Raw genomic sequence first — 18,823 nt, 5'->3', positions numbered from 1 at the left:
TAATGACTTTCATATTCTAAGATGCCTCTTAAAGGTACTTCAACAGACTTCGTGTTGTGCAAATCATTTAGTTCACACTCTATATCTGAAAGTCTCTCTTCCATAACTTTGTTTACAAAGCTTAAGGTACATTAAAAAACCTCACCTATAGACCACTTTCATAAATGGCTGCCAGATAATATTCCTTTGTTTAAATTTAAATTAACCCTTCTGGCCTTGCTTGAGATAATGTATTCTTTTGAATACATTGTAGAATGAGGCCAGAAAGGCTAATTCAAATTTAAACAAAAGAATATTAATCCAGCAGCCATTTATGAAAGTGGTCTATTTCTGACTTTAAAATCCATAATTCTTTTGAACTACACACTTCACATAAACAGGCAAGAAATGGACATAATTTACTTGAACGAAGTCTAATTTAGATTTTCCCCAAATATTCCCTTCTTTTGTATCAGCGTAGAGATACAGATGGCTTTTTTTAAGCGTTGACAATTAACAAAATGGTAAACACCACAGCGTACACTATTGAGTTATGGATGCATGCGGGAGGTTGCTAAGAGTCACTTGAGGCGATAGCTGAGAGCGACTCTAGCTTCTTAAGTGCTTAGCAAACCTCCCAAGTGCATCCATAACTCAGTAGTGTACGCTGTAAGTAAAGTCTGTTTATGAGCCTAGTGGCCCATTAGGCTGGTGCTTAACTCCGGTTTCTGTAGCATGAAACGACTAGGAGTATTTCTACTCCCCCCTGGATGGGATGCTAGTCCATCGCAGGGTTACCCCCCGCATTAAATTGCCAGTACCCATTTATACACCTGGGTGGAGAGAGGCACTGTGAGAGTAAAGTGTCTTGCCTTAGAACACAACACAATGTCCCAGCCGGGGCTCGAACCCGGACCACTCGATCCGGAGTCGAGCGCACCAACCATGAGGCCACCTCGCCTCCACAGTGTATGCTGTGGTGTTTACCATTTGTTTTATAACCATTGATACATTGTAGCTTAAGAGTTCTCTTTTATTTAACAAATCTTACGTGACCAGAAAAAACAAGCATGCGCGGAAAAAAGGTCTTTGCATCTGCTCACGTCAGCAGTGTACACCCATGGGCAAATGGGGGATGCTAAATTGACCAATCAGAGCGCATGCTTTACTTTGGTTATACAACAAATCGAAACATGGCGTCCAATTTGAATTGCCATTGTTCTGGACTTACTAGCCTCTCACACATGTGATAATCCTTTTGTGTTTTCCACATGAAGATGAGGCTAGTAAGTAAAAAACAATGGTAATTCAAATTGGACGCCATATTTTGATTCGGTAAATGTTATAATATAATTTAATAGAAAAATTAAACTCAATTTAATGTTCATATTATGGCCCTATTTCATCCAGCCTTTATAATATTTTCAAGTCATTGACAACTGTAATTATGATTACAAACATGTAAACCAGAGATCCAGACGTTTTAATAAGGGGGGGAGAACATGGCGATTTTTTTTAGTTGCTAAGGTTAGGTATTTCAAAAAAAGGGTAACGATAATAATTATTTTAGAATTGCTTGACATTTCTAACCAAACAATAAAAGAAACAGAAAACCTGGAAGAAACAGAAACTGTCCAACTGCTAGGCTTGTAGACCTTCAATTCAAACTAAACTGTATGCCAAGGAGGCGTCAGCACCCTCTCTATTGTCTAAAGAGGAAGCAAGCACTAAGGGAAAAAGAATGAAGAATTACACAGAGTCTATATACATATTGGCTTAGCACGGTTAAGTATTTTATTTGTTGTGTTACGACCATGAACATTTATTGATGTTCCTAATGTTTTTAACATTTACTGATTAATACAAGTTTTATACAAAATATATTATAAATTCTCTGTGATAAACATCCATATTTTAGCAAAGTAAAAAATACCTATTTTGTGATCCATGACTGGAGCAGACCTATTTCAAATGATATCCATAAAAAGAAATCAATTTTTGATGAATGACTTACTCTATGTTTGTTGAAAATATTTTGACTTTGACTTTAACAAAAACTTATAAAAAAATTGATTAATCGAAAATAATTATAATTATAGCAAAGCAAATACAAAATCAAACAAAAAAATATGCAAACAAAGAGTTCTTGAGTAGAGCCTTCCTTCCTGAACAGATTGTTTCTGTATTACTTAGTGTTTGTCCATCTGCTGATAACATTAATATTTATACCAAAGCAGGACTTAAAACAAGAAGCTACAATGTTTGCTGACATAAATTAAAGGTAAGAAATATGTGCTCCAACAAAGACTTCGAGCTCCAATCCCAGGAAGGAGAACAAAAGCATGGTATGGACCAAAAGGAGTATCACATGCTGTCATGTCCAAACCTTGTGTCGATCCTCATATATTATATCTAGTCATCCTAAACCTTCACCCCACAATAAAAAACACACTACATGTAGTCTACAAGTGTTCTCAGAGACCAAACCTGGCCTTCAACAAGCAAATATCCAGCTAATTTCCATCAATAGTTGGTTGAATTGTTTTGATACCCCAAGCTAACAAGATAAATAAATAATATAATTATAATAAAATAACCAGATTAAATAGCAGCATCTATTCTCTGTGGCTCTTTGCTCCCCATTTCTGATCAAATTGGATTTCAAGTAGTGGGTTTCATGGATAGGAAAAATTGGTGAGCTCCCTCAAAGAAAAACTCCCTGAGCAAGGGCCAGGAACAAGTACATGGTTAGCTCTTTGATAACGACAATTCCAGTACTCACACCTGACCCCAGAGACAGGAGTTCAGTGCTTGCAGCACTTCACCACTGGCCTGCTTCCCAGTGCCCACTAGATGCACATTCAGGAAAAGTTTAGAAACACAATCACAAATGTTGCTCAACATTAGCTAAATGCCATGACCATTCATATCAGAGTAAATTTCAAATGAATGATGAAGGCAATCCAGGATCAAATTGATTTTATTCTACTACCTTATGTGATTAGTCTAGAAAACATGCCACCCTCAACCAATCAGATGAAAAACAACCCACAACAAGTGGTGACTTGGAATTTTGAATTACCAAGAGTGTGCTCTTTTTTCCTTTGAATTCTCAGTGGCCTCGTGATGTTTCTTAGTTCTGATTGGCTGCTAAGATCACTGATTTTGGCTATGGTTTTGGTCTTACATCATTCAATTGAAAAGCACTTGCTCTAGAATGAATGAAATTAGGCTCAGATGTTTGCACTTTCTGAGCTGAAGCAAAGGGCATGTGCCACAACATTGCCAATATTCTGATTCCAAGTGGATTTATTTCAGTTGGTTACCACAAAATTGACTCATTGCCCATGTTCAGCAGCACACTATGTCGAACAGGAGTACCAGATTTTGTTGATCCAGATGAGCTACTACTTGCTTGGGAGCTTAACCCATTGAGCGTACTGTTTCTGGATGATCCTGAACTGTGACTACCTATAGAGCCACTATAGTCACTGGTTACCACTTGATCATCCCTTGCTAGCTTAACATTGTACAATGAAGCTATGTGCTGCAGAGAGGAGGGTGTTACAGTCTCGAGCGTGACACAAGTCTCTGTATTACGAATTAAGGACACAACAGAAGAATGATCACCCCATTTGCAGTCAGTCTGATTTACAGCTGTGATTATGTCTCCTACTTGAATTCCAGCATCCTGAAAAGGACATAAAACTGAAAATTATCACAATGAAGTTTACAAAAATGCTAACAGATGTCATTTGTATCCATGAAAATGCAGCCCAAAGGGATGAGGGAGGAGGGTTGGCACAGTGGTGAGAGCGCTCGCCTTCCACCAATGTGTCCCGGGTTCGATTGCCGGACCCGGTGTCATAAGTGGATTGAGTTTGTTAGTTCTCTACTCTGCTCCAAGAGGTTTTTCTCCAGGTACTCAGGTTTTCCCCTCTCCTCAAAAACCATCATTATTTAAATTTGTTTAATTTAAAGTTTATTTTCATTTTGTGTGTCCCCAATTAGTGAGCCTGTTACGGGCTGGCTAGAAGTTTGACACTGAAATAAAGTTATTATTATTATTATATTATTATTATTATTATTATGACAAAAGAAATTTACAGTTATTGAACAAACCTTTGCAGGTCCTTGCCCCTCTACACTTTGAATAATAACTGGGGCAGAGCCTATCACGCTGAAGCCATATCCTTTGTCCGTTTTCTTTAGTTCAACACTTTTTGGTGCACTCCACTCTAAATTAGCATTGAATACATGCACAGGACCCTGGAAGCATTTTAAAAAAGCTCATGACAGGCCACTCTCTAACTGATCAATTCTTATAATATATCAAAATTGACAGGAAGGTTCATCACAAAGGAAAAACAAATTTCAGTTGAGTTTAGAAGATGAAGTCCATAATTGCATCACTTTTACTTTTACTGAGTGTACTCTTTTACTGTTCTCTCGCCCTTGGTGAAAATTGAAAATGTCTTTTTTCTTATTTTGCATTATTTTTAAGTACCTTGGTTTGGTTCTACAACACTGAGAAAAAAAACTTGCTTTAATTAGTAATGTAAGAATATATCTTAGGTATTAATATCTCACCAGTCTATGAAACAAGTCTTCTACAGATGCTTGGCTAAAATTGGGAGCAACACATGCTGCTTTATAATTTGTTATAGCTGTGGGAGAAAAAAAACAATAATATGTATATATAATAGGACTACATGCTGTCCAATTTGGAATAATTGGATGAAAAAAAAAATCTCAGGACAGCCAAAATTGGACTTGGCCTACAGCCTTGACCAACTTGGCTGTCAGGGGAATTTTTTTAATCCACAGTTATTTTCAAAACTGGACAAGCATGTAGTCCTATTACTTATTAAATATATAGGGGTCAGTTGTGATTAGACCACATTGCTCAGTCAAGCTATTAATCTTTACTGTTATTAAATTTGTCCAATAAAGGATTAAATTTGGATAGTTTGAAACTATGATTACAGAACATTTGGAGGTTCTCAGACATTAACAGGATAAAAAGGGGCACATTTAATAAGATTTCTAAGCTGACCTTTCACAGGGGTTGATGTTAAGGGGTCATCAAAGTCATCTTCTTCTTCCATAGCCACTAATGTTTCTGTGGTCATGATCCGTGCATCTTGAAGAGCCTAAGAAATGCATAATAAAATTGCTTGACTGTTTACTTAGTCTAGAACAATACAATCAATGATCTTGCAGACTAGCCTAAGTCTGTCCACAGCCATTTTTTTTGCCTTTGCTTCTAAGATCAACATACATGAGGAGTGAGTGAGAACAACCCCACCAGCCAACCCGCCCCTGACCCCATCCCCTCAAGTTTGCATTTGTCTTATTCACCAAGGCTCTTATTTTGCTCAAGATCTGAACAATAATTGGCAAGAAAATAGATCTGTGAACAAACTAGCCAAGCAGCCTATAAAGCCAGAGCTTAGTTAATTCTCCCAGTGTTCATAATCTGTAAGGACAAGGAGTACTGAGATACTCCTTTCCTTCAGTACCCCCCCCCCCCCCGCTTTTCTGGGTTACGTTACCCCAAGCTGTTTTCCAGGTTCCATTACAGTTTACCAATGTACTCCTGAGAGGAGAATAGTTTGAAATTATATTTTATTATGGGTGGTTGTTGATCACTGCACACTTTCATAAAAAGATGAAGCATACCTTTTGTAGACCTGTGATTTTTCTACAGTGGCGACAGATCTGCCTTGTTTTCATGGCTTCCTCATGTGACTTAAGTGCAGAATGGAGATGAGCTTTGGCTAGGTGCAAAAACATTCACTTAAATCAAACCAAGAAAAGAAGACAAACGTATCATGGTATCTCATCAGATAAGAGTGGAGACTGCCTAAGGAATTGTTAAAACTGAATGGTGTAAGGAATTAAGAACTACAGTTCTGCTTGAAGGATTAAAACTCCATTTTGAGGGATTACAGGTTCAATTCAATTAGTGGTCTAATATATAAATATACTTACCATGCTTTTTCTTGGTTTCATTGCTGTTAGTCTGAGAGGTGCCTAATGATGAAAGAATAGCTTCATCCTTCTTATCATCACTCTGATTCTCTGATAAAAGAAAACATATACTGAACCAGTTGGGATTACAATCACAGCTATATTATTTTGAAACACCAAAACCAAAACCTGGCAATCCCAAAATAATTGGGGTGTGGGCAAAACCTGGCCTTAAGGCCATGGCCTACCCTGTGGCCTACCCTATGGCCTACCGGTGGTCAGATTTTTAAAAGGATAGCATTGCTGGAAACCTTTCAACGTTTTCCTGAGTACTGTCTTACCAACGACTTTCTTCTGCTGTTTTGGCGGCCACATTCCGATCAAAATTTCATTACGTACCTTCTGATAGAATAAGGAAATCGAGGAACACATGCAAGCCGGTTAAATGCAACCTTTGGGAAAACATCATCCTATCAGCTCTCCTTTCAAATCAGTGCAATACTGTCCCTAATTAGAAAAGCAAGTAAAGTTTGCGAAATGCTTACGACGGCGATGTGTGTGTGTCCTGGGGTGCTCATTGCAAATTCAATACTCTACAGCACTTGAGGGCACTTAAAAAATTGGCCTGGCACGTAATGTTTGTATTTTCTTACCTGGATATGATTGTATGCTCTCCAATATAACACTGTTCATTACATTTTTACACCAGCTCTCCACTATATGTTACCAACTGACAGCCTGCATCACGTCATAAAGCCACCATTTTGTATATCCTCTGCGACCATGCAATATTGGCCCCTCCTCCCTCCTCCCCCTTAACCTACCCTTATGGTTGAGTGCTGTAATATTTGCAGTGTTTCGTTCCCTCGGACGTTGAAAATAGTGTTAGCGACCTCTTAGTATACCCTTTTCAGAGACAGATAATTGTACACCAACGTATTCGTTCGACTCTTACTGATTTTATTTTTATGTTCTTAAAAATCTGACCACCGGTAGGCCATAGGGTAGGCCATAGGGTAGGCCACAGGGTAGGCCATAGGGTAGGCCATAGGGTAGGCCATAGGGTAGGCCATAGGGTAGGCCATAGGGTAGGCCATAGGGTAGGCCATGGCCTAGGCCAGGTTTTGTCCACACCCAAATAATTGCACAACAAGTGAGGAATATTGGTGTCAGGGAGTACCTGGGTAAGCCATCTACAGAGTTACCAACTGAAGGTTACTCTCTGTACTTGGACATCTACCACATACTTCTTGTCTATTGTTGATGAGTTAGAAGATAAAGTATATTCATGTAGAATGTAAGACATTTACAGTTGAACTCTTTGTGACTGTGAGCCACCTTTACATTTACATTCAACTTTAAATTGGACTTAGCAGCCTTTCATATACTTACCCACACTTTTAAGTATTCCCTCAGCAACATAGTAATGTGACAGAGCTTCATAGTGAAGACACATTATCTGAAGAGAGATTGAAAAGAAAATTAACATGTTAATTGCCTCAACTTGGTAAAGGCTGATGAACTTATTTAAGTATAGCAAATGAGAATTCTCAAGACAGAATCTGACCATAAGCTTATAACCAATTAAGACACCAAAGTAATCATGTCTTGTATTAAGCTACATATTCCACTGTAAATAGGGAATTTTTTAGTTGAGTGTGCAAAATAATCTGTGATTGCTTGAGTTGGGTTTACTTTGCTAACTATGCTCTTTGATAAGTCTAGAAAACTCATACCTCTTTCTTAACCGGTAAGATTAAAAAATAAAACCAATTGTGACTTGGTCACTCCGACCCATTATTTTGCACTGTAAGCAGTTCACTTGTTTTCACTGTGAGTTCTCTTTGGTTTCTTCTGATATTTTCTCCTTCCTCCTGACTGGCTGTTGTGATAACTTTCTATTGGTTCTAAGGTTTTATCATAATGACACTTCACAGAAAACTTGATCGATTCCATACTCACAGACATCATGTTTCTCCAGGAAATTGGAACACAACTCAAGCAGATTCCAGAATTCATCATCATCTGAGCCTTTTTATAACTCAGACTAACCTGATGTGGAAAAACAAAAATTGATTTTCATCACAGGATGCCACTTAAAAATTTTACAATACTACAGAGTAGGTTTTGAAGAGGCAATCAAGTTTTACAACTGATGAGTATGTACATCATGCTAGCCATAATGTGAACTGACAATTTATGAAGGAGAATTTAAAGAATACCTAGAAATTTGCTGGCTGTTCACTCTAATATACATATGTAACAGTAACTATTCTCTTTTTTACTTATTTCAAGAAGATAGAGGAGAATTAAAGTTTCACTCAATTTCAAATTTATGCAGAACAAATGAAACACAACCAGGTACCAAGAATTCACAGGTGGATGAGTGAACATTCTAAAATCACCTCCAATCACAGCATGTTCCTGTCACATATTTCTATGGCCAGTCATGCAAGTAATCATTATAATTACAGTTTTGAGGTTGTATAAATAAACTTCTGTTCCATATGAATAAAGGCTGCTAGTTTTGAAAGAAACTGTTTGGGGCTGCGTCAGTGGGAGTAACGAAATAATTTGGATATATCAACAAAGTTGAAATGGTAAATTGGCCACTGTAACAATTACAAAAGCTGACATTTCGAGCGTTAGCCCTTCGTTGGAGCGAATAGAGGAATTGTGGGTTGTGTGTGCTTTTTAAGGCAGAAAATGGAGCTACGTTATTGGTGGGAACATGGCTTTTGTAATCGTTATGGTGGCCAATTTACCATTTCAACTTTGTTGATATATCCAAATTATTCTTTTCCATATATAGCCAGATGCAAGTAACAATAGTTTTGAGGTTGTATAAATAAACTTCTGTTCCATGAAAAAGATTGCTAATCAAATCAAAAGTTGTGGGTCTTGCCTGGGAACATTCCTGAGCAGCAACTATCTTGTCTGACAAATTATCTTTTATTCCTCCAAGAATTAGTTCTTCCCATATACACACTTGTGCTTGAGCCTGAGAAATAGATGAATTATGAAGATATTACAAAGTTGTGCACTACTCCCTGGTGTTAATTAAACATTGGAGGACATGCAGATAATTCTCTGGTTACTGTGCAGATTTTCCCCTGCTACTAAAATTTTCAAAAGAAAACCCTGCTATTTACAACACTCAAAATGATATACAAAGCTGATATGGAATTTTCTAAGCCAAGTGAACATTTTTTATATTAGTTACATATTAACAAGCTTATAAAAAATACTGAGGAAGTTTTTTAATCACTTTAAACTAACACTCAGTTTTCCAGCAGAGTGCTATTAAGAGAATGGCCCACCTTCCCATCCCCATTGCATGGTTGGAGGTACCACTAGACTCAACCTTGTCTAAGCCAAACTGGTACAACTTAGCTTAGTGCAGCAGCCATCGATCATAATTCCCGTACGCTATCTCGACATAATATCAATGGCTGAGTTGTTAAATAAATTTACAGGTACGAGACAAAAGGATTCCAATCATTTAGAGGGGTAATAACTTCAAACAGGACCATAATGAGAAAACAGAGTTAATTAGTGGTTGTAAAAGAAAAGCCTTCCTCCAATCCTTACTGATCTTTCTTGTTTGAGGTAATCTTTATCTCTGACGTTTGTATTGCCATAATTTAACTCAAGAACACTCTACAAGACCAAGCTGCAGAAGCTTTTAATAAGCTTCCTGCGGAGCTAAGGAATTGCAGTGACCATGCACTTTTTTTGTATAAATCTTAAGAGACACATACTGACATGCAATGGATAATCTAGTATAGTTTTTATTATTCACTATTTTAGCAATTTTGATTTATTGTAAGTATTATGTAGTATATAGTTAGTTTTTATTTAGTAGTGAAGAGCCACTATGTGGAAGCATATATTACTAATAAAGGTCATTATTATTATTATTATTATTATTATTATTATTGTTATTATTATTATTATTATTATTATTAAATTTCACAGGTATTTAAGTACTATTATCATGATACTCTTACACCTTGCAGATCCACAATGAAAAAAAATCAGTTCTGGGCTTTCCACTCCCTATTCCTTCATTCTTTAGAATGTGGCTCACTTGAACTTTACACTCACCAGCATGACAGCCATCAGCATCTCCATTACCTCTGGTGTTAGGTCAGCACTAGGCGAATTGATAAAGTTGTCTTTGATAAATTTAAACACACCTGAATAATAAAGCAAATTCAAGTAATTCAACACAACAAGCTATTCACAGTAGAGAAAATTTGGAAAAGCAACCTTAAAAAGCTGGGTGCCTCTGGGTCTCCAATACCCATGTAGTGATAGATATGTAGGTCAAAACAAAGATAAATGTGATGGGGTAGTTGGTAAATATACTAGGGGAAGGGGATGTTAAGTTGTAGGGGAGTTTAATCCTAAGCATTGGGTCCTACAAACCAGTCAGTGGGTGACACACTGACACTCCGTGACACTCTGCCTTTACCATTTTGACTCATACTGGTGTTATTGTTGCAAGAGCTAAATGAGTTTTAACAGACACCTCAGCTTTGCCATACACTTGGGTTATGTATTAAGTAAAAGCTGAGAAAGAGCTTGATCAGTTTCTTGCTAACTAGTGCTTTTCAAAAACATGCCAACTATGATGGCAGAATGATGCAGCCTTGGAGATGCATTTTATTCCGCCACTGGTAATTTTACAGTCAGACCTCTCAAGAAACACGTACAACGTAACGATTACAAAAGCTGATGTTTCGAGCATTAGCCTTTCGTCGGAGTGAAGGGCTAACGCTCTGACGAAGGGCTAACGCTCGAAACGTCAGCTTTTGTAATTCTTTTACGGTGGCCAATTTACCATTTCAACTTTGTTGATATATCCAAATTAATTCGTTACCCCCACCGACGCAGCCCCAAACAGTTTCTTTCGAAACTATCAGCCTTTAAACACGAACAATGTTTGAGAAGGTTCCAAAGGTCCTTCACCCACTTTCACACAGAGTTCATATTTACTCTTAGGAAGAAAATATCAACAAGGCTCCTGACAAATCAAGAGTTCAAGACCTGCAGAAATATAAAACCGAGCTGGTTTGCAGCCTGAAAATGTTACCTGCAGCTTTCTGAAAAGCATCAATTGCTTCTTTGAGTCCAGCCTCAGTTCTTCTGTCCTGTAAGGAAGTAAGACCTCATTGTTTTTAATTGTAAAATAAATTTTTAGGACACTGGACCCTGAATCACAAATCCCATACACTTAATGAATAATTTCAAACTCAATCAGAATATGTATGTGAAGGGTGGCTATATAATAAACCAAGGAGCTTAAAGACAGTCACAGTGTAGCTTTTTGTGCTACCATATGGTAATCAAGCAATCAGATACTATCTTGAAAGAAGAATTCTTTGAGAGAGTAATAAATTAAACAAGTCAGTCTCATCTTGCTAATACAATAAAAACAGCATCACTTTTGGGGAACATCCTCAGGAAAGCAGAAAATGAACTGACCACCAAATACACCTTTTTTCGCCCTAAGTGATGCACAGCTATACATAAAAGCTGGCAGCTGTCCAGAAGTCATAGTTAATCACTGCACAGCCAGCCTTAACAGTGAGGCACAAATCCTATGTATAAATGCCAAAAGAGAAACAAAACATGGCACAAGACAGAATAGAATAGCAAAAGCTTATGGCCAACTCCAGGGTCCTTGGATAATGATTATGTGGCACACAACAGAGAATTTAAGAATATATTTACATCTTATAAATTACAGTAGACTGTAAAAACACAAAAAATATCACTGTACTATATGAACTTTAACTTACTTGCTTTGCACCAATTTGACTCCAGATGGCAGCAATGTTGAAGAGCACACTAGCCTACAAAATGTAATGTTTACTTTTAAGTAATAAGAAAAATTCATTTCAATTGGAATTTCATAAACCCAAAGTAGTGCAGAAGGCAACATGCAGATATGTTGATTATTAAAATAAAATTAATAATAAGGATGTCCATACCTTTTCAAATGCAACAGATCTTTGAATTTTTGGTAAACCAGTTGTGGTATCAAACCTTTCACAGAGAGAGCCAACATTATTGAATGATCAATAAATTATTATTTTTAGTTATTTTTACATCATTATATAGTGGCACGCTCACCAATTTCCATAAAATTAATTTCTTTTAATTTTCCTTCATTTCTCTTTACAATCTTCAAACAATTGTAGCTAGTAAAATGAGAAAACTGATGGGCACACACACATTGATGAGATTCTTTTCTTTGACAGTGACCCTTAAGGGAGACCAACACAGAATCTAAATGCATTCCTGTTCTTTTTCTCTATCAGTTTTGCAACATATTTTTTCCTCTCCAGTTTCTTTGTTTCAATTGCTCTTATATACTTACTTCTCATATTTTGAAACATATGCTCCACTCTCACATTAATTTCCATTCCTTTTCCTGTCAATTTTTCTCAATTATTATTGTCACACTAATTTATATCATAGGGTAAACTGCATAAGAATAGGTTCAAACTCACCAGTGAAAATAAACTGACAATGTGTGGTGTTTCCCATGGGGAAAGAATTTCTTTTCCACAAAGTAGAGCTGGTTGTAGTACTTGAACAAAGAATAGATACCATTCTCATCTCTGTTGGCTTTGCTCACAGCTTCCTGTTAAGAAGGAGGATACTTAGTCACATTAAGGTTTTCTTTTATGACACAACAAAATAGCCTGTGTGCAGCCCTGCACTTGTCCTTCGTCAAGGACCAGTGGGGCTGCACGCAGGCTACAACAAAAGGACAATTGAATAAAAAAGAAAACATACTGGTAAATTGAAATCATATTTGAATGACAGAAGTAAGGTACTAGTTGAAGAAAGGTCAATGCATGAATGATCTTTCTTTGTAGAATATCATTTTAAAGCTCTTTATATTCTCCTTATGTTTGTCAGCTGCATTAATTCCCTTGAAATTATTTTATTATCTATTCTAAGAAGAATTTTTTAAATACACTTTGATTAAACCTTTGAAAATACGTTTTGAAAAAAAAAAAGCTTTGAGAACATTAAAAATTTCACAAATGAATATAAGTCTGGGTGCCCAGGTACCACCATAATGTTTATTACTGGGTGCCAGTACAGGTGACTTATCAATTAGACAAACCTTTCTTAGATTCTCAAATAGTTCAAGCTCTTCCTCATAGTTTTCTGGAGTTTCACTGTAGTGTTCCAAAATGAAATCCTAAAAATAGACAGCACGGAACCTCTTGTAAAATTTATAATACCTTGTGATATTGAACATTACAGTGTACCTGTGGTGAGTATATCGTATCTTCATAACATTTAGTTATTTAAGCCCCCCATTTTCCCCCAACAAAGTTGCGGAATGATTGTGGATGCACAAATAACTGTGGATGAATAATTTGCTATAATAATTGTAATCATGGAGGATCTTAAAGTGAGGCCAAGACTTAAAAAACACATTGTTGTTCAATCTAGACTTTACCCACTTTGTGTTAGTTTACACCCTCGTACAGCTGAAGATGAACATACATACCTTAAACTGAGATTTAAAATCAAGTTCTTTTGTTTCTCTGAGACCAACAGCGATCAAAGGGATCTGGTGCTCTACAGATCTTTATTACAGATTAAGACAAACACAAATAAAAAATCAGTAACAATGAACAAACGGCAAGTATCACTTATACTTACCTGATATGAAATAATATTAGCATTAGATAGTAGGACACGAGAGGAAATTTAGGGTACAAAATCTGCACCAAACTTAGGGACACAGCGATGACTAGGTAACTAAAGTTGTTATTAGCAGGTTTGGTTTTACCAGCTCCCACATCTGGTTATTGAAAGAAAAGTAATTGAATTTATTTATAAGCAAATCACAACACACTTTCCAAAGGATTCAACTTAGTACTTCATCATCTTTCTTCGTCCTATTCCCCTTGAGGAATTTTACATTGTTTCAACTTTGGTTTCATTCAAATTCCTCATCAGCAATTAAGGATTCAACTGTGCCACACTAGCTACTTATGATTAAAAACAGTAAACAAAATTTCTCTCTCCACCACTCAGACCCAAAAGACTTTATGGGCTGGTTTTTTGCCAGAGGTCAGATAACCCAAACCACAGTATAACATGTGGGGTTCAGTGCTTCTCTATAAGAGAGTCGAATTAATCAAATTATGTCTTTCCCCCATTAGCTTTTGCCTCCCTTGACACCGCCTCCCGGTTAGCTCAATTGGTTAGAGTGCCGGATTGTGATGTGCGGGAGGTCGAGGGTTCGAGCCCTGGCCGAACCAATACTCATGGTCTTAAAATAAGTGAGGAGAATTTGCTACCTTTCTATAATCAAGAAATGGATAGATATTCTAGTCTTCTCGGATAAGGATGAATAAACCGTAGGCCCCGTCTTCTGCAGGGTTAGGGGTAGGAGACATTAATTTCCCATGCACGAGATTATTGTGTGGTGGATGTCCTCCCCTGGGCGGGATGGGTGGTTGTTGGCCCTGAAAAGCCCCTATGGGGAGTGGTCAATTAATGTATGTATGTATGTACACTGTTCACAAAAGTAAATGTTCAGATAATAAATCCAGCTAGATTATACCCTTGCGAATTAAAGGTAGGAATTCCTAGGACTTTCTTAAGAATTCCTAAGAATCCATTCTTAGGAATTCCTAGGAACAAAGGTGTGAATTTTCACGGTAATTGGGGGGTTGTTTAGGATGCCATTTTGTTAAACAACAGCAAAACTTTGTTTATTTTTAAATAACCAGCCCCAAAAGGCTAATTTATAGATTTACCTGTCAAACTGATACACATCCAAGGTGCTGTTGATTCCTTCTAGTTCTTCCTTTAGCAAGTCCAATTGGGAATTAGCAAAACTCAACTCTGTTTTTGCAGCTAGCTTTGTTTTGCGATCATTTGTTATCCTAAAAAAAATATATTAAACAAATTAACTTGTTCAGTTTTATAGTCTACTTTTCAATACTTTCTGGATGTCCCATTCTGTTTAGCTAGGGGAGGTGACAGTAGCATCATTCAGTTAAGGATACTAAATGTAATACCACCCTTAAAAAGTCCATTGGAGACTAGCTAAATGTTATTGCTATCATGGATGCAAGTTTTGTGTTGACGACACTCTCACTAATTGAGTTGCAAGCAACTTGTTATGTAATCCTTAAAATTGAAAGGTTGTACAAATGGTGAATAGCAAGGCTGTACTCTAAGGAAAATTGAATGGAGCCCAGTGAACTCTGAAACTGTGAAATCCAGGGTGCCCAGCATATACTTTTTTATGAAAAAACTAAAATTCCTGAGTTGCCCAAGAGCAAAGGTTAAGTTGCCAAGGGTCACCGGGCACTGCTAGACCACAGCCTTGGAATACCTCCACAAAAGGCAAATTCGAATAAGTAAAGATTTGTTTATGAAATGTTGTACATAAGAACAATAAGGCCCAATTTAAACACCCAGAGCGATTCCATTAGGGCTAAACTCTTTGTTTGACTTTTAACGTTTTGTAATTTATTCACCGCTTCATTATATATATGCTCGATTTTATTATTTTAGTTTACTTGATAATGACGTTCTGGAAACGTCGAAACGTCGTGTCATGCTTTATAATATTTTATCGCAGTTTTTCATTGTCAAAAGGCAAATTGAAGCCTTTTATATTAAAATTTTGATAAGTAGTTTTTTTAGAAAAGCTTTCAAGATAAAAATTAGTGATAATAATTTTGAGCGGTGTTTCGACCTTGTCAAGGTCATTTTCAAGCTGATGAAAAGGAAAATTTTTACATATATGTACTAAATTCAAGACATGGGAATGATATTTAAAGGCGATAAAATATGGAAATATGTAAACGCTAGGCGTAAAATAGAAGTGATAAAATTGCAAAGGAGACGATACGAATAAATTAATATGAGAGTTGACGAAAGTAAAACTATAAATTCTATGAAGATACCGTAAATTATTATAAAAATAGCTTTGCGCGGATTCAGTCTGACTGTTTGTTCAAGCTTGGCTTAATTTCTTTTATAAAAAGCATCTCGTAAATTAGGCAGTCCAGTTTACTTTTGCATTTCTTCAGGATTTTGAAACTGTGATGCAAGTCACTTGGGGTATGCCCATGCTGCTCTTTAATGTGGCTCCCAATTGAAGACTGAGACGCTGATCTTTATGACTCATGAGCCACACTTTGCCAAAAATGAGGGACTGCTAATAATCTGTTCGTATGTGCATATCCACCAACTACTATTATTTAAACCAAGCCATAAAATTTTAATCCTTTGAGTGTACCAAATTGTCTGTAATGGCCTGACTAGATATTTCCAGTAAAATATTTGGAGAGGGTCCCATATTTTATCCAGGCTTTTCTATTTTTAATTAAATTTTCATTTTAGTTTAATTCAGATCAAACAACTTTTGTTAATGTAGAGGTCAAGTAAGACTGTAATAGCTTGCATTTTTCCATTGGAAATGAAAATTGGTCAACAGGAAAAAGCTGGAATAGGATCAAAGTTTTAGATAGCTAACATCACAGTTGACAGGTATTTAAATACTATCTATTTTTGCCTCACGTAAAAACAAACCTTTTTTCGTGTTATTTATTTTTTTTAGGCCACTATACTCAGACCGAGCAAATGTCAAGTCAGACAATATTTACAACCAATACTCTGAATTAATTTTGTCCTCCACACATAATTAGACGATACTTTTTTGTGGACTATGAAATCGAACAGAAATTAATACCGAGGAAATAAACTTAAGTGTAAAGGATGTACCGTCAAAATACATGCTTCAAATTTTTTTAATTGAATCTTTCATCCTTCAACAGATCAAAGCTGTTAAAAGAAGGTTATTCATTTATCAGACAATCTGAAATAATTGAATTTAACATATTGCACTGATCAATGTTGTTGTTGTTAATGTAATTTACACGACTAAATTGAAAGTCTTCAGTTGTATTATCATGCAGATGCCATAATTCACTTGATCGAGTTGATGCCGAATCTACATAATTCTGTGAACTTAATCGATTTTGCATGCTGTGGTTTAATCTTTCTAGAAATGAAACGCTTACAATATTATCATTGTTTTCTATCTAACGGACCATGAAACATACCCGGTCAATTAGAGGAAAACTAAAGAAAACTCTGGAGAAGGAAAGCTATGCAAACAGTTATAAACTGGAGAGTAAAATTTAAAATTATATGTCTACAAGTACACTTTGTATTTCATAGAGTACTTGGGAGGCAAAAACCCAAAATAAATTCACTTAAGTATAACTTACCTGAGAGCTTTCATTAAATTTTCGGCACCATCCCGTAATTTTGTCTGCTTAAATATCTTCTGATTTAATACTTGTCGTTTGTGTTGAAGTTTCCATCGAGCAGATGTCTTGCGAGATCCTAGTTCGGCATCATCCTTTAGTTGAATGAGAAAATACAAAACAACGAGTAAATTGAATTTGGTAGACAATGGCAAACACGGCATCTTCTATTCACAGACATCTTCCAACGGGAGACGATGTTTTTGTTTGGTGATTAAGGACGCAAATAAGCAAATATTTTAATGATAGATAGCATCGGGTAAATTTCACCATTGGAGGGCTTAAAATTAGCCACAAACTCTTATACAGTATATTGGACATACTGGAACTTATTTAAAGATTATATCTCTACAAGAACACCACTTTGTGAATATTGCTCACCACTTCAAGCTTTACGCGGTCACCTTTGAGAACATCATTTCCCGTATGACAATTTTTCTCCGACATTTCAAGTCCGTCCGTGGGAACCATAACACTTGTCATGTCAACTGAAGTCTCAAACAACGGGAGTCTGTATTGAGCTGACCAAGCGCGATTTTGAAAGCAAATATATCACCTATACTGGATGATTACGATTCGTCATGGTTCATAAGAAGTTTATGTCCCCCTTCAGCGTGTTTATATTTCCGCTCGAATACCTTTGTTATTGAATCATTACAATGACATTTCGTAAATCCTGAATGGACGAAACACGTGATTCTCATGCTTTGATAATAGCAACCCTACCCTCCCTGACAACAAATACCACTATGGTATGCAAAGCGTGCAAAGTGATATATACGTTTTGCATGACAGCCATGTTGTATGGCAGGAACAATGAAAATATTTTGAATAAGAAAGAAAATTTTTTCCTATGGGAAAAATAATCTATTGTTCCTGTCATGCAACATGGCTGCTGTGCAAAACCTCTCAGTCGAAATTCACAGCTGCGGTGAACAGTGGGATTTGTAGTTGTCAAAAACTCAAACACCAAACGAAAAATAGCGAATAACACAAAATTATATTCTTCAGCAATCCTTTAGGATATTCTTTGACAAGTGTTTTCAGGCATAGAGAAAAAATAATTTGCACTTTATAGTCCTGTATTCCTCTGATTGTTACAGAGCAATCTTCCTTTTGAATCACATCAGATTGAACAGCCTGAACGAAAGTGGCAATGTGTTGGTGCATAATAAGGTCAAATATGGAAAAAAGTGGAGAAGATATTGTCCTTAGGATAACTGTTTACTTTCTAATGTCACTTTGTGTGAAAAGAAGATAATTTTTAAGCAGTCTGAGGTGAACTGCAGCATGTGCTTCCTCTACTGATTTTAAATCACTTATTGATCTCTAAAAACAAAAAACAGGATGAGGACAAATCATTGTGGCACACTACAAGGGGATGATGGGAAGGCTGACAGTATATAGGTAAGTAGGTAATAAAGGGGTAGGTTTCTAAAGAAACTGTGATGCTGCATTGGTGGGGGTAACAACATAATTTTGGTTTTCTTCATTCGCTATGATGAAAGGCTAACGCTTGTAATCTCAGCTTTGAAACTCTT

General features: G+C 36.5%; 1 protein-coding gene across 1 annotated transcript; it reads right to left on the bottom strand.

The window, feature by feature from the left end:
• Positions 1-1,750: 1,750 nt before the first annotated feature.
• Positions 1,751-17,952, bottom strand: LOC111321097 (rhophilin-2). Its single transcript, XM_022923881.2, has 19 exons — positions 17,664-17,952; positions 17,244-17,377; positions 14,754-14,882; positions 13,493-13,571; positions 13,100-13,177; positions 12,474-12,607; positions 11,952-12,006; positions 11,760-11,813; positions 11,051-11,108; positions 10,060-10,151; positions 8,858-8,953; positions 7,915-8,004; positions 7,345-7,411; positions 5,974-6,063; positions 5,662-5,759; positions 5,036-5,132; positions 4,570-4,646; positions 4,102-4,248; positions 1,751-3,670 (listed from the first exon to the last, which is right to left on the bottom strand). The coding sequence occupies exons 1-19, from the start codon at positions 17,763-17,765 to the stop codon at positions 3,302-3,304; spliced, it is 2,046 nt and encodes a 681-aa protein (XP_022779616.2). The 5' UTR covers positions 17,766-17,952; the 3' UTR covers positions 1,751-3,301.
• Between the last annotated feature and the right edge of the window lie 871 nt (positions 17,953-18,823).

The sequence above is a fragment of the Stylophora pistillata genome, chromosome 3 (assembly GCF_964205215.1).
Source record: "Stylophora pistillata chromosome 3, jaStyPist1.2, whole genome shotgun sequence".
NCBI lineage: Eukaryota > Metazoa > Cnidaria > Anthozoa > Scleractinia > Pocilloporidae > Stylophora > Stylophora pistillata.
This window is presented reverse-complemented; position numbering and strand designations above follow the sequence as displayed.

What these genes read in the sequence shown, in the direction of transcription:
- LOC111321097 (XM_022923881.2), bottom strand. Translation starts at nt 17,765, where the DNA reads ATGACAAGTGTTATGGTTCCCACGGACGGACTTGAAATGTCGGAGAAA. An exon ending in TGCTGATGGCTGTCATGCTG is followed by an intron (nt 8,954 to 10,059) that starts GTGAGTGTAAAG and finishes TCTATTTCTCAG; the next exon opens with GCTCAAGCACAAGTGTGTAT. An exon ending in AACATCAACCCCTGTGAAAG is followed by an intron (nt 4,647 to 5,035) that starts GTCAGCTTAGAA and finishes TTTCTCCCACAG; the next exon opens with CTATAACAAATTATAAAGCA.